Source organism: Oncorhynchus keta, chromosome 14, assembly GCF_023373465.1.
Source record: "Oncorhynchus keta strain PuntledgeMale-10-30-2019 chromosome 14, Oket_V2, whole genome shotgun sequence".
Classification (NCBI taxonomy): Eukaryota; Metazoa; Chordata; class Actinopteri; order Salmoniformes; family Salmonidae; genus Oncorhynchus; species Oncorhynchus keta.
The window spans coordinates 72,881,232-72,898,551 of record NC_068434.1 but is presented as its reverse complement, the minus strand read 5'-3'; the positions used below and the strand labels follow the sequence as shown (position 1 = coordinate 72,898,551).

The 17,320-nt window shown below is 40.9% G+C and overlaps 1 protein-coding gene across 1 annotated transcript in view; it reads left to right on the top strand.

The window, feature by feature from the left end:
* The window catches only part of syt9a (synaptotagmin IXa), a 67,721-nt gene that overhangs the window by 21,941 nt on the left and 28,460 nt on the right, over window positions 1-17,320 (top strand). Inside the window, exons 2-3 of the mRNA XM_052462459.1 lie at window positions 5,035-5,539; window positions 6,915-7,473. Coding sequence (XP_052318419.1) covers window positions 5,035-5,539; window positions 6,915-7,473 — 1,064 coding nt within the window. The remainder of the gene's footprint in view (window positions 1-5,034; window positions 5,540-6,914; window positions 7,474-17,320) is intronic.

Sequence of the window (17,320 nt, the reverse complement as noted above, 5' to 3'; positions counted from 1 at the left end):
CATCATTACTTCACTTCCTGGGATTGCTTTGGAGGCAAACGCCAAGATGAATCAGAAGGCTCTTCGTGATTGTCTTTCTGCCCCCCATCCGCGGTGACTGGGGGACCCTGTGCCAGTGTGAATGAGCACACTTAATTATTCATCACAACACTTTGAAATCTTAATCTTTCATTTGTGATATTTGAGGCTGCCTTGATATGGCCAAAAAGTGCCTGCAACCCATGTTGCGTGGAAACATGGGAACACAGTAAACCCTAAACAGTCTCTCTAGCTCTCATTCTGAATGTGAGCAGTACCGCGATGCTCTGTAATTCTGATGACGTTGACACTATTGTAAAGACACATTTCACATTCATAGGACTGTCACTGCTTCCTACAACACCGTTATGGGGACAACAAAGTGCAATACATCAATAGCATCATCAACATACAAGTACACAACATGTTGCAAGTCATGCTGAAAATATAATTACAGGATTACTTGCAGAATTTTCACAAGGCTTCTCACACTGTATACATACGCGTAGTATCTTAGTTTAAACCGTGTAGAGGATGAGGACCAGCATGGATATAGGGAGATTCTCCATTGGGCATAAATCCATCCTCTCCTCGACTCCTCCGTCCTCCTCCCCTCCTGACCCGGAAAGAAACCGATAAGTCGTTACCATATGTAGGAGAATATCATTTTGTTAAGAGGTGGACAGAAGAGTTTGCACTTCTCCTCGATAGCCTCTCCCGGCTGAGAATTCTTACGTATATCCTTCCAGAGTCCTACCAGGAAGAGTTTTGTTTTGTAATCCGCCACACCCCATTTGAATCAACAGGTTTTTTTCTCAGAGGAGAAAAGTACCCACACGTTTTAAAACGCCCACTTTTAGTTTAGAAAATGTCTGGTAGAACTAGCAAAATCTGTTTGAGCCACTTTATACACAGTTTGCCTGATGACGAGCTTGTGGAGGGGAGTCTCATTTCATCAAGCACATTTGTTTCCACGTTTCCTCTCCTCGATTACATTGACATTTTTCAAAAGGAGACAAGAGAGGAAGGAGAGAGGATGCATCCTTGCATGATTCACAATTTCTTCGAAAATAAGTTGAAATTGAAAACGTTGGTGTTCACATGTGTATTTGCCTGATTTACAATGACGCAGGACCAAATGTTTTCATTAAAATAAGTACTGAAATTGAGGTTTTTCACTTCAAAGTCCAAAAATGATTTAAAATTCTAATTAATTTAGTTGGAGGCAAGTGATTCTCAGCAAATGTAATTTATCTCACCTGCGGTAATTTGCATGGCCAATGTGGCAAAAATAGCCAGCCAGTTGGGTTGAAACCTGGTGAAAGAGACGGCCATGGCATATGGTTTTCATAATTTTTATACTCATCAAAGCTTAATTAACTCAGTTACCACACCAGTGTGGAAGCTCATGCTTTCAATATACTTTGTATCCCTCATTTACTCAAGTGTTTCCATTTACTTTGGCAGTTACCTGTATGATGTGATTAGTTGGTACGTAAAATACGTATCCAGGCGTAAGATCTGGCAGGCGTCAGCAACGCCTGGGCAGAGGAGCCCAGTTCTCTTTGGATGAGGAGGAGACGTTGGGCATCGGTAAAGGACCTGGCATAAACCATTCAAACCTCTAAACATGTATTCTGTTCACTATGAACATAGCCTTGGTTAGTGTAAACCTTTATACTGTATATACGGTCTATCTCTATGGCATAAACATTAGAGTTTCCAATACTAAGGCGAAACACTTCAAATGAAATGACATTATAAGAATACACATTCGCCGTTTGTTATTTTATATTACCCTACAAAGCACAATGCGTTATCTTGAATTGGATATACAGTTGAAGTCGGAAGTTTACATACACTTAGGTTGCAGTTATTAAAACTTGTTTTTCAACCACTCCACAAATGTGTTGTTAACAAACTATAGTTTTGGCACGTCGGTTAGGACATCTACTTTGTGCATGACACAATAACATTTTCCAACAATTGTTTACAGACAGATTATTTCACTTATAATTCACTGTATAACAATTCCAGTGAGTCAGAAGTTTACATACTCTACGTTGACTGTACCTTTAAATAGCTTGGAAAATTCCAGAAAATTATGCCATGGCTTTAGAATCTTCTGATAGGCTAATTTACTCAATTTGATTCAATTGGAGGTGTACCTGTGGATGTTTTTCAAGGCCTACCTTCAAACTCAGTGCCTCTTTGCTTGACATCGTGGGAAAATCAAAATAAATCAGCCAAGACTAGTTCATCCCAGGGAGCAATTTTCAAACGCCTGAAGGTACCACGTTCATCTGTGCAAACAATAGTACGCAAATATAAACACCATGGGACCAATCAGCTGTCACACCGCTCAGGAAGGAGATGCGTTCTGTCTCCTAGAGATGAACGTACTTTGGTGCGAAAAGTGCAAATCAACAACAACAAAGGACCCTGTGAAGATGCTGGAAGAAACGGGTACAAAAGTATCTATATCCACAGTAAAACGAGTCCTATATCGACATAACTTGAAAGTCCGCTCAGCAAGGAAGAAGCCACTGCTCCAAAACTGCCATAAAAAAGACAGACTATGGTTTGCAACTGCACATGGAGACAAAGATCGTACTTTTTGTAGAAATGTCCTCTGGTCTGATGAAACAGAAATAGAACTGTTTTGCCATAATGACCATTGTTACGTTTAAAGGAAAAAGGGGGATGCTTGCAAGCTGAAGAACACCATCCCAACCATGAAGCACGGGGGTGGCAGCATCATGTTGTGGGGGTGCTTTGCTGCAGGAGGGACTGGTGCACTTCGGAAAATAGATGGCTTCATGAGGAGGAAATGACGTGGGAATATTGAAGCAACATCTCAAGACATCGGTCAGGAAGTTAAAGCTTGGTCGCAAATGGGTCTTCCAAATGGACAATGACCCCAAGCATACTTCCAACGTTTGGAAAAATGGCTTAAGGACAACAAAGTCAAGGTATTAGAGAGGCCATCACAAAGCCCTGACCTCAATCTTATTGAACATTTGTGGGCAGAACTGAACAAGCGTGTGCCAGCAAGGAGGCCTACAAACCTGACTCAGTTACACCAGCTCTGTCAGGAGGAATGGGCCAAAATTCACCCAACTTATTATGGGAAGCTTGTGGAAGGGTACCTGAAACATTTGACCCAGTTAAATAATTTAAAGGCAATTCTACCAAATACCATTTTTTTTTTTACCTTTATTTAACTAGGCAAGTCAATTATGAACCAATTCTTATTTTCAATGACGGCCTAGGAATAGTGGGTTAACTGCCTGTTCAGGAGCAGAACAACAGATTTGTACCTTGTCAGCTCAGGAGTTTGAACTTGCAACCTTCCAGTTACTAGTCCAACACTCTAACCACTAGGCTACCCTCCCGCCCCAATTGAGTGTATGTAAACTTCTGACCCACTGGGAATGTGATGAAAGAAATAGAAGCTGAAATAAATCACTCTACTATTATTCTGACATTTCACAGTCTTAAAATAAAGTGGTGATCCTAACTGACCTAAAACAGGGATTTTTTACTGGGATTAAATGTCAGGAATTGTGAAAAACTGAGTTTAAATGTATTTGGCTAAGGTGTATGTACACCTTCGACTTCAACTGTAGCTAGTATGTTTGTGGAAAACAATTTAGCAAACAATGAGTTCTGTGAGGAGAAATGAACAGAGAGGTCCGACGTCGTCACACCAATTTAAACTCTTACAGATGATCCATCACATACTTTAATTAATTGCTCAAAATGGCTGTTAAATATCACCTGCACCCCAGGTATATCAGAATATTGAAGATTTAAGCTTGAAGAGTGGCTTGGAACTTGTTCAAGTTGGGTCAATTGATTCCCATAGAATGTTTCTCCACAACACATTTTCTTGCTCTATTCCTATCGGTCAAGGACAGTGGATTACAGCAGCACTAAAATCAGGACCCTGGCCGCATATGGGACTCCAGAGGAGATAATTAAACAACTTTGGATAATTCCTAATTAAGTTTGTCAAACTCTCTCTTTATTAAGAGAATATTAAGGGAGAATGAGAACTTCCCGCAAAGCACACTTGTAATTGACCAAGCCATGTTTTTTAAAATTAGTGCACAGTGATTTAAATCAGTCTTCGGCCGTTCCTTGTGGTGTGTCTTTAATGGCACACAGCTAGTGAAGCTATGACATACACTACATGAACAAAAGTATGAAGACACCTGCTCATTGAACATCTCATTCCAAAATCATGGGCATTAATATGGAGTTGGTCCCCACTTTGCTGCTATAATAGCCTCCACTCTTCTGGGAAGGCTTTCCACTAGATGTTTGAACATTGCTGCAGGGACTTGCTTTCATTCTGCCACAAGCATTAGTGAGGTCATGCACTGATCTTGGGCAATTAGGCCTGGCTTGCAGTCGGCATTCCAATTTATCCCAAAGGTGTTCGATGGGGTTGAGGTCAGGGCTCTGTGCAGGCCAGTCAAGTTCTTCCGATCTTGACAAACCATTTCTGTATGGATCTCAATTTGTGCACGGGGGCATTGTCATGCTGGAACAGGAAAGGGCCTTCCCCAAACTGTTGTCACAAAGTCGGAAACACAGAATCGTCTAGAATGTCATTATGTGCTGTAGCGTTAAGATTTCCCTTCTAAGGGACCTAGCCCGAACCATGAAAAAGAAAACCAGACCATTATTCATCCTCCATCAAACTATGAATTGGGGCAGGTAGCGTTCTCCTGGCATCCGCCAAACCCAGATTTGTCCGTCGAACTGCCACATGGTGAAGTGTGATTCATCACTCCAGAGAACGTTTCAATGGCGGCGAGGTAAAACATTTGTTAAATGAGGATGTGATGATTAATTCTCTCCCAAGACTCTGTCTTTGTACATGTGTAATTGATCTTTGTTTGTCTCACTGTGCCTCTCACATCCTTGTATAAGTAAAATTACCCTACTAACTCTCTCCCTTTCTTTCCTCCCTCTCTCCCTATTTCCACCCCTCCCTTCATTCTGTAGATGTGTCGGTGAGCCTGCTGTCCCTGGTGGTGACAGCCTGTGGCCTGGCCCTGTTCGGGGTCTCAATCTTCGTGTCCTGGAAGCTCTGCTGGATCCCATGGAGGGAGCGTGGCCTCTCCCCCAGCATCAAGGAGCCCACCCATGGGCACCACGATTCCCCCATGGCACCTTTACAACCCTACGTCCCAGCCAGGGAGCCAGTCTACACGGCCGTCGACCCCCCCGTCCCCGCCCTCGACCGCCGTGAGTCACATCGCTGCTCCATTGTCCCTGTGGCATCTGGGACAGTGACGGGGCCGGTGACCCCCGTATCACCGCCCCCCATAGCGGCGATCATTCCCATCCCAGAGGCGGCCATGAAGATTAGCCACACATCTCCAGACATCCCCCTGGAAACCCAGAGTAAAGGCCGCGAGAACGGGGTCCACACCAACCCTCGTACGCAGAGGCAGACCACTGAGCCCTCACCCTCCGTCCGGTCAATGTCTATACACACAGAGATTGGGTGAGTACTATATCACAGTCCTCCACTATGATGAAGTCACTATTGTGCCATGTACTGTGCTTGTATACTGTAGTACCTACTATACCAAGTTCCCTTACAATATAAGACTGCTACTAAGAATGCTACTTTGCTTACATAATACATAGTATTTAATTAGTTCACCACAATGGTTATCAAAGTAGGAGTAAAGATTTCAATACTGTACATTGCCATTACATGTGTACCCCAGTCTACCAGGATTGGAGTTAATTCCACAAATGTAATTCTAATTCAATTCTCTCTCCCTTTAAATTCCATTTAATTTGATTGGAATTCCAGGTCAGTCTTTGAATTCAGAGATAATTACATTCCTCTAAATTCCAATGTTAGGTTTAAATTCCAAGAATTCCACAAATTAAATTCCCTCAGGCTTTCAGGCTGATCATGTCAGAAATATAGGAATGCAGGTTGAAATTATTACAAATAATCCTACAGTACATTTGCTATACTATTTGTGATCATTCCTTTTAACTGCGTAATGTAATAATACTGAATTCCAATTAAATTCCAGAGGTTATATGTTTATACAATTCCAATTCAATTCCAATTAAAGAAAGTCCAAACAGTTACGGAATAATTCCATAACTTGAAGATTTTTAACATTTCAACGTCATTCAATGTCAATTATCCACCATGAGTGAACTTATGAATTGAATTGGAATTTCTAATTAAATTGGAATTTACCCCAACCCTACTGTACAAATATTTATACTGTCCTTCTGAAGTACAGGCATCATAATTGGTTTGCAACTTTGGTTTGCACAATATTTTGCACGAGTGAAATACACCCTGACAGCCCATTCATTCATTTGAAATCATTTTCTCCAGATTCTTAATTTCACCTTCAGAACACTGTAAACTCTTCCACACATACCATGACTCACTACGTTGTTAAAGCCCTGTGTGACAAAAAAGAGGCAGTTGGGAAGTTCTAGCATTAATCAGGTTTAGAGTGCTGAACAGAAGCTCAGACATAGCAACCCAGCAGCTGTAGGGCAGCTATCCCATTGAGTCTTGTGGAGTCACGTCCTCTACAGCAAACAATGTTCTATGAGTAATTATAACCAGACACTCTTTATATCAATGAGTTTCACTTTAGTTTTAAGTAATTTGTTTGTGTTTGAAGGAAAGTCTATCCACTGCTATCCATTGTACAGTGAATTGTTATTTTTGTCGATTGTTGCTTGATCTGTAATGGTCATATTTGCAGAAAGCCTTTGTCTATTTTGTTCAGCTACTCTGTTGTATCAAATACACATTTGCTGTCTCTCTGTGTGTCTCCTCTCACCTATGCTGACAATGGTAATGTGTCTCTTTCTGTCTGTCCTCTCCACAGGTCTGACTCTATCCGTAGATTATCCGTAAACAGGTCCAACCCGGACTTTAACGTGGCCCAGTTCCAGAGACAGGACTCTCTGACTGGGATGGGCCTGGGTCTGGGCCGTCTCAAACCAGAGCTTTACAAGCAGCGCTCCCTGGAAGGGGATGAGGGGGGCCGGCGGGGTGGAGGCTGTGGACGCCTACACTTCATTCTTAAGTTTGACTGTGACCTGGAGCAACTAATCGTCAAGATCCACAAGGCGCAGGATCTCCCCGCCAAGGACTTATTGGGCACCTCGGACCCATACGTCAAGATCTACCTACTACCGGACCGGCAGACCAAGCACCAGACCAAGGTTCACCGCAAGACGCTTAACCCCGTGTTCGATGAAGTATTCCTGTTCCCCGTGGAGTACGCTGAGCTGCCGACGCGCAAGCTGCACTTCAGTGTCTACGACTTTGATCGCTTCTCCCGCCACGATATCATCGGCCAGGTGGTGGTGGACAACTTCCTGGATCTGGTGGACTTCCCTGCAGAGACAAAGCTTTGTCGAGACATCCAGTACGTCTCCACGGTGAGTCAACACGTTCTGTTTGATCACTTCCTGTTTCTGGCTTGTAGGGGAAGGATTGTTCTGCTTAAACGCTGTAGATTTACTAAGATAAATGGTCAATTATAACTATAGCAGGATATTAATTTCAGATTAGCCATTTTTACGGAACTTTCCTCTGGTTGAATGCCTCATATACATTTTTCATGATGAGCCACAGTAAGCTTCATCTGCAATAAAGAAAATGGGCTCTATTTCCGGCGGCGCTTGTGGCAAACGTGTGTTAGTTTGCAATTTTGGCATGTAAAAACTGTCGCACTGGCATTTTTCAGCCCTAATGCCGGGTTCGGCAATTTACCTGCCTTAAATCAGCTTGCTTGTGCTCCGATGGGAGGGGTGGAAATATTTGAGGTTTGTCCTTAAAAACATGATCCAAAGTGGTAATTTGAGGCAGCACTCAAAGGGATATTTAAGACCAATCAAAAGCTGGTTTTAGCATTAACGCAGTTGGTTATGGCATGTATTTTGACAGCGAAAAACAGCCTATCCAGCTGTGACGCACACTGCCCATATGCACATGGCACAAGATTAGCCTAATGTGCTTTTGGCGCCTGCATATACTTCGTATTCAGAGACAGAAAAAAAACATTTATAGGTTTTTTTCATTTTATTTGGTTAGAAACCAAGCATGGCCTCACCTCCTCTCAAATCAAGGCTTTTTGTGGTCCTGCCTAATGCAATTGCGATGGAGTCGAAACTCGATAAAGGGTTTGGCTCCTGAGACCAGTTGGTTATAAATCTTAATTACCAAAATGTATTAAAATGTAAAGTTTGAGAGGAGTAAAACTGTGAGCTGACATTCCCTTTTCATCTATGCATTAGAGGCAAGCCCATTTTATTTTAGCTATGCAAGTCCCGTTTGGACATGTTTAAAAAATAAATGTATGATATAGGCTATGTGAATGCCTACCATGAATAGAGAGATGAGAACCTTGGTGAATACCGGTGAACCTTGTATTCAGAAGTTATCTGTACCTGAAAAGTGCTTGTTTTCCGTTTTATATGTTTAAAACACAAGCCCTCCCTTAGGCCGACTATAAGGCTGGTTCGAGATTTTATGATATCATTACATTTCATATTTATTTATTGTTGTTATTTAAAAAAACGGATTGCTATTTTTTTTCTCGTTTCATTTTATTACAACCAATCTTATTGGAATGATTCACCTGTCTGGTTTAATGGTTACAATGTCTGTGGCTGCAATGCAACTTCTGCAGATGTGTGAATGGGACATGATCTGTGAGATCCGATTATGTTCATAAATCATAGGCCGATTTGGAAGCAGTATGACGGTGAATGGACATCCTCCCTTTCGCTCTATATTGGATCTCTGTCCAGCTACTGTGAAAAGTTACGATGTTTCGTTAAACCCTCCATAGTCTTCTTTGTTTTAATATTGTATGGCCATGGGGAGAAATGATGATGCCTGTAAGTGTGACATAGCCTATTTAAAACAAGTTGTTATTTTATTGTGTTTGGAATTTAATTATAATTATGTGTTCTATTTTTTAGGCTTTATCAATAATTCATTTAATCTTGCTTATTGACAATATTTGACATGTCCTTGCTCAGCCATATTTTTTAATTTTTAATTTTACCTTTATTTAACTAGACAAGTCAGTTAAGAACAAATTCTTATTTTCAATGACAGCCTAGGAACAGTGGGTTAACTGCCTGTTCAGTGGCAGAACAACAGATTTGTACCTTGTCAGCTCAGGGGTTTGAACTTGCAACCTCCCGGTTGCTAGTCCAACGCTCTAACCACTAGGCTTCCCTGCCACCCCATAAAACAATTTACAGTAGGCCTAGCCCCTATATCATTGTGAATGCTTTTGAATCCAAGCAATAACTTAGAACAATGTAGACTGCAAATGGGTTCAAGTTAACGTGTTTAGCAAAGATAGGTCTACATTTAGTTATTTAGTTTTTGTAAGCTATTTAACAAGCTTTAATGGACTAACATTGGAATTGTAGTTGATTCCAAGGCAAGACATAAAATACAGTAAATACACAACTTGAAGCAATCACATATTTCACCAGGGAGTACGTTCAGGGAGCACGCCAAGGCTCAACACACCCATAACCTGTTTATTCATCAAAACACAGCCCTTTCGCACCACTGAACCTGTAGTGCTACCGCATGCGCTTAGATATACCATTGCATTAGGTTTGTTAAAATAGAGCCCAATGTGTTTCATTTGTGGGAGAAATAAGTTGGCAGGAGACATCTGACAGTGAAGACCTACAGTTGAAGTCAGAAGTGTATATACAACTGAGCCAAATACATTTAAACGCATTGTTTTTCACAATTCCTGACATTTAATTATAGGAAAAAATCCCTGTCTTAGGTCAGTTAGGACCACCACTTTATCTTAAGAATGTGAAATGTCAGAATAATAGTAGAGAGAATTTAGCGTTAGCATTCAGCAGGCAACATTTTCACAAAAAACAGAAAACCATTCAAATAAAATCATTTACCTTTGAAGAACTTCAGATGTTTTCAATGAGGAGACTCTCAGTTAGATAGCAAATGTACAGTTTTTCCTGAAAGATTATTTGTGCAGGAGAAATCGGTCCGTTTTCTGCATCATGTTTGGCTACCAAAAAAAAACCGAAAATTCATTCATCAAAACGCCAAACTTTTTTCCACATTAACTCCATAATATCGACTGAAACATGGTAAACGTTGTTTAGAATCAATCCTCAAGGTGTTTTCCACATATCTCTTCATGATATATCATTCCTGGAAGTCTCCTCTCTGTCTCAATCACATGGATGAATGCGAGCAGCTTGGAGATTACGCAGCAATTTCAACAAAGGACACCGGGCGGACACCTGGTAAATGTAGTCTCTTATGGCCAATCTTCCAATGATATGCCTACAAATACGTCACAATACTGCAGACAACTTGGAGAAACGTTAGAAAGGGCAGGCTCATTCCTGGCGCTTACACAGCCATATAAGGAGACAATGAAAAACAGAGCCTCAAAAATCCTGCTCATTTCCTGTTTGAAGTTTCATCTTGGTTTCGCCTGTAGCATCAGTTCTGGGGCACTCACAGATAATATCTTTGCAGTTTTGGAAACGTCAGAGTGTTTTATTTCCAAAGCTGCCAATTATATGCATAGTCGAGCATCTTTTTGTGACAAAATATTGCGCTTAAAACGGGCACGTTTTTTTATCCAATAATGAAATAGCGCCCCCATAGGTTGAAGAGGTTAATGCCACCGCTGTGTCAGATTTCAAAAAAGCATTACGGAAAAAGCACGCCATGCAATAATCTGAGTACAGCGCTATGCCACAAAAACAAGCCATACAGATACCCGCCATGTTGTGGTGTCAGTAAAAGTCAGAAATATCGTTATAAATATTCACTTACCTTTGATGATCTTCATCAGAATGCACTCCCAGGAATCCCAGTTCCACGATAAATGTTTGTTTTGTTCGATAAAGTTAATCTTTATGTCCAAATACCTCCTTTTTGTTAGCATGTTTAGTTCACCAATCGAAATTCACAAGGTGCGGGCAAGTCCAGATGAAAGTCCAGACGAAAAGTAAAGAAAGTTCTATTACAGTTCGTAGAAACATGTCAAACGATGTATAGAATCAATCTTTAGGATGTTTTTATCATAAATCTTCAATAATGTTTCAACCGGACAATTCCTTTGTCTTTAGAATTGAAAAGGAAAGCAGCTCACACTCACGGCTGTGCGCGAGACTTAGCTCATGGCATTCTGCCAGACCCCTTAGTCAAACAGCCCTTCATAATAGAAGCCTGAAACAAGGTTCTAAAGACTGTTGACATCTAGTGGAAGCCTTAGGAAGTGCAATATTACTCAGATTTTCCACTTCCTGGTTGGAGTTTTCTCAGGTTTTCGCCTGCCATATGAGTTCTGTTATACTCACAGACATCACTCAAAGAGTTTTAGAAACTCTTTATCACAATATACTAATAATATGCATATATTAGCTTCTGGGCCTGAGTAGCAGGCAGTTTACTCTGGGCACGCTTTTCATCCGAACATGAAAAGGCTGCCTCCTATCCCAAACAGGTTTAGCTGCAGTAACAGTGTCCAGCCAGAATAATCCTATTTGTTATATTCTAATTCATTGGCTGCCTTCCACTCGGTGACTCCTCAGCTGGATTCTCACAACTCCCCAGCTTGTGCTAGCAACTTAATTCTTTACTGATCTATCCAGTTGAGATCTTTCTATTATTCTCCAACAGTGAGGCATGGAGGTGAAGACTTATTGTGGTCCATTTAGCTAATGACATCCTGCGGTACAGAAATTACAGCATTGCTGTTTACAGCAAGTGGGCCAATTAGCACATACTGTATGTCCATTTTACAAAGCTCTTTTACGAAATGGGACTGTGCATCTCACTGAGTAATTATGAGGTTGTATCCGTTTTTTTCACACTGTAACATTAACTGCTAGTGTACATCCATTGTTTCTTCAGGATATTGATTTTGTAGCTTGTACTTTAGACACTGTTACCTTGAATAACCTACAGACTTCCATAAAATCATAACCATCTATAATTCCCATCCAGTCATAACACTGGGAGTTTCCAGAATACTCAGAAGGTGATGTTCCTCCATTTCTGGTGCTCTGGTTTTGTGCTCCAATTTGGTGCTCTGATTTGGTGCTCTGGGCTTAGTGGGCTGGTTAGTGGGCTGATTTACACACTGACTTGTGAATAGTAACTAACCTTTTACACTCTGATTCAAACTACTGAGTCGATTTCAATCATGACTCCAGAAAGCACCATGGTTCCAGATCTCATAGCCTCAAATATGGGTGAAAATAATATTATTTCCTAGTCTGTGCAATGACTGATATTAGACTTCAGCATTGTGCTCACAATAATGGAATAATGGAAATGTCTCTGCTTAAGTGTAAGGTGTGTACACTATATTAGACAGTAGAGGCCACTTTCTGCTTGTCTCAATGCATGTCCACACTCATCTCCCTAGCCTCAAAGACAACCAATCACAGTACTGTACATCCAGCTAGCTAACAAGTCATATGTCTTTGTGGATGTAAAAGGCCCCAGGCCTCGACATACATGTTCTCAAAAAGTCTTTAACAATAGCTCTAAATAGTTTCAGCACTGTAGTGATTCCATGGCACATGGTTTATGAACTTATACACAAAATGACACCGGATTCAAAACGTAGAGTTTTTCAATTAAAATTATTAGAATGTTATACTGTATATATGGGGGATACAACCATCCCAGCTCTGCAGATTTTACTGCGAAGAGACAGAATAATTAGATCATTTGTTTTGTTACTGTCCATATGTAGCTTTATATGGAGCTTGTTTTTGGTCGCAGGTTCAGGAATGGCTGAAGAATTGCAACATTTACCTGGAGCTAACTCTGCAAATAGCACTGCTGGGTGATTTGACAAGTCCTAGTCAATCGATCAATAATTTAATAATACACTTAGCAAAATTGTTTAATTTACAATCTGTAGAAACTATGAGAATAGAAATGTTCAGAACTTTTGTAAAACATCACAGTTGAAAAATATATGACAAAAATAAATCAAAACTGGATGGTGTTCAGAGATTTGAGGCTGTAGGGAGGTTCAAAATAAAAATAACTAATGTAAAATATACTCTGTCCATAAAATGTACAGTTGAAGTTTACATACACCTGAGCCAAGTACATTTAAACTCAGTTTTTCACAATTCCTGACATTTCATCCGAATAAAAATTCCCTGTTTTAGGTCAGTTAGGAACACCACTTTATTTTTAGAATGTGAAATGTCTGAATAATAGTGAAATAGAAAAATGGAATGATTTATTTCGGCACATTCCCAGTGTGTCAGAAGTTTACATACACTCAATTAGTATTTGGTAGCATTGCCTTTAAATTGTTCAACTTGGGTCAAACATTTCGGGTAGCCTTCACAAGCTTCCCACAACAAGTTAGGTGCATTTTGTCCCATTCCTCCTGACAGAGCTGGTGTAACTGAGTCAGGTTTGTAGGCCTTCTTGCTCGCACACGCTTTTTTAGATCTGGCAAAAAAATTCTATAGGATTGAGGTCAGGGCTTTGTGATGGCCACTCCAATACCTTAACTTTGTTGTCCTTAGGCCATTTTGCCAACTTTGGAAGTATGCTTGGGGTCATTGTCCATTTGGAAGACCCATTTGCGACCAAGCTTTAACTTCCTGACTGATGTCTTGAGATGTTGCTTCAATATATCCACGTAATTTTCCTCCTCATAACGCCATCTATTTTGTAAAGTGCACCAGTCCCTGCTGCAGCAAAGCACCCCCACCTCATGATGCTGCCACCCCCGTGCTTCGTGGTTGGGATGGTGTTCTTCGGCTTGCAAGCATCCCCCTTTTTCCTCCAAACATAACAATGGTCATTATAGCCAAACAGTTCTATTTCTGTTTCATCAGACCAGAGGACATTTCTCCAAAAAGTATGATCTTTGTCCCCATGTGCAGTTGCAAACCGTAGTCTGGCTTTTTTATTGTGGTTTTGGAGCAGTGGCTTCTTCCTTGCTGAGCGGCCTTTCAGGTTATGTCGATATAGGACTCGTTTTACTGTGGATATAGATAATTTTGTACCTGTTTCCCCCAGCATCTTCACAAGGTCCTTTGTTGTTGATTTGCACTTTTCACACCAAAGTACTTTCATCTCTAGGAGACAGAAGCCGTCTCCTTCCAGAGCGATATGACGGCTGCGTTGTCCCATGGTGTTTATACTTGCGTACTATTGTTTGTATCGATGGACGTTGTACCTTCAGGCATTTGGAAATTGCTCCCAAGGATGAACCAGACGTGGAGGTCTACAATTTTTTTCTGAGGTCTTGGCTGATTTATTTTGATTTTCCCATGAGCAAATAGGCACTGAATTTGAAGGTAGGCCTTGAAATACATCCCCAGGTACTCCTCCAATTGACTCAAATGATGTCAATTAGCCTGTCAGAAGATTCTAAAGCCATTACCTAATTTTCTGGAATTTTCCAAGCAGTTTAAAGGCACAGTCAACTTAGTGCATGTAAACTTCTGACCCACTGGAATTGTGATACAGTGAATTATAAGTCAAATCATCTGTCTGTAAACAATTGTTTGACTAATTACTTGTGTCATGCAAAAAGTAGATGTCCTAACCGACTTGCCAAAACTATAGTTTGTTAACAAGATGTGTGGAGTGGTTGAAAAACAAGTTTTAATTAATGACTCCAACTTAGGTGTACGTAAACTTCTGACTTCAACTGTACCCAAGAAAAAGTGTTTTAACGTGGAGAAAACAAAAATGACTGCTAGCCAGCTCACTGAGCTGACAGTTGGGGAGAAATTAGAGGAGTTAGCTTGTGCGTGGAGTGAATGGATCTCCACTCTTTCAAAGAGGATTTATTTTATGATGACTTTGTTCTGTCTTACTGTAGTTCTGGTGCTGGTGAAAATAATGTTTCTTCAACCTGGAGCATAGTATCAGATCATTGTTACTACACTGAGCCTAATGAGAGACTCTGATGTATTATTCTGACAGGTCTGGGGCAATATGAAGTTCATATATTTGGGCAGATATTTAAATACCTAGTCTTGGAATCCCACAAAGGAAAATGGGAGTCATTAATCCATATGGTGCAAACATGTTATTAAATTGAGTCTAATTTCAGTTAGCCTACACATCATTGTGTTTCTCCTCAGATTTTGCCTGCACATATGTGACTGGTTACAGGGTCCTATGCAGTTGACGCTAGTTCCTACTTCAAAAGAGAGCCGTTTGAAAAAAATGTATATAGGAAGAAATACAGGATTCTTCCAGGCTAGCCATGATTGGCTGAGATAGTGGAGGGGCTGGAAATGCCGAGAGATGAGTCCTTATTGGTGTGTCATGTCACAGGCTTCTGTGTAAAAATGAATGGGGGCTCCCCTGGTCAGTATATAGATAATCTTTTCTATAACATATTTTTGGGACTATATAGCTTTTTTTATTGAACCTTTATTTAACTAGGCAAGTCAGTTGAGAACAAATTCTTCTTTACAATGACACCCTACCCCGGACAAACCCTAACTTGGATGACGCTGGGACAATTGTGCGCTGCCCTATGGGACTCCCAATCACGGCCAGTTTGATACAGCCTGGAATCAAACCAGGGTCTGTAGTTACCTCTTTAGCACTGAGATGCAGTGCCTTAGACCGCTGCGCCACACGGGAGAAGAGATAAAAAAATGAATAGGAAAAGAGACAAAAAAATAAAATAAGTAATTTGTCAAAAATAAAAAAACAAAATGTGCAGGTGCCCCAGCACCCCTAGGGCTCTACCTGTACATGTGCTTGCTAGTATCTCATCTCTCAGTAGTGAAGCATTGTCTCCTTCAGGAAGATAACTCATCACTTTCTCTGCATTGTTCCATCCTGTGGACCCTGGTGAAGGACACAGGCATTTCCATTAGTATTAGCATTAAGCACTAATCTTCCCAATTCACCCCATCTCAGCTCCTTTCCACCAGGTCCTAACCTCATTCAGCAGAGCTAAATGGGCCCATTGTGATGATGCCTGAGGTCATCGGGAATGAGTGCTCATCACAGTGTCGCGTAAATTAGACAACTGACAGCTCTGTTTGTGTGATGGAAAGTTCAGTGTGTGTGTGTGTAAAAAGTTCAGTGTGTGTGTGTGTAAAAATACTACCATTCAAAAGCAGCCAACAAGTGCTAAGCGTATGTGGGAACTCCTTCAAGACTGTTTGAAAAGCATTCCAGGTGAAGTTGGTTGAGAGAAGGCCAAGAGTGTGCAAAGCTGTCATCAAGGCAAAGGGTGGCTACTTTGAAGAATCTCAAATATAAAACAGATTTTGATTTAACACTTTTGGTTACTACATGATTCCATATGTGTTATTTCATAGTTTGTATTTCTTCACTATTATTCTACAATGTAGTAAATAGTCAAAATAAAGAAAAACCCTGGAATGAGTAGTTGTGCCCCAAACTTCTGACTGGTACTGTATGTCTGTCACTCATAGGGCTGGCACAACTACAAGTACTGTATAACCTTGTAACCGACAGTCATGGATGAAGACCATGAACATAAAAGAACTGTCTTAAGAAAAAACAAGATGGGACGGGACAGCCGGGCATTTTTGCGGTCGAGTCAATTTCTGCTGGAACATTTTTATTTATTTTTTATTTCACCTTTATTTAACCAGGTAGGCCAGTTGAGAACAAGTTCTCATTTACAACTGCGACCTGGCCAAGATAAAGCAAAGCAGTGTGACAAAAACAACAACACAGTTACACATAAACAAACGTACAGGCAATAACAGAATAGAAAAATCTTTACACAGTGTGTGCAAATGAAGTAAGGAGGAAAGGCAATACATAGGCTTTAGTGGCAAAGTAATTACAATTTAGCATTAACACTGGAGTGATAGATGTGCAGATAATGATGCGCAAGTAGAGATACTGGGGTGCAAAAGAGCAAAAAGATAACAATATGGGGATGAGGTAGTTGGGTGGGCTATTTACAGATTGTCTGTGTACAGGTGCAGTGATCTGTAAGCTGCTCTGACAGCTGATGCTTATAGTTAGTGAGGGAGATGTAAGTCCAGTTTCAGTGACGTTTGCAATTCGTTCCAGTCATTGGCAGCAGAGAACTGGATGTAAAGGAGGCCAAAGGAGGTACTTTGGGGATGGCGAGAGAAATACACCTGCTGGAGCGCGTGCTACGGGAGGGTGTTGCTATGGTGACCAGTGAGCTGAGATAAGGTGGGGATTTACCTAGCAAAGACTTATAGATGACCTGGAGGCAGTGGGTTTGGACTCTACAACGTGAAG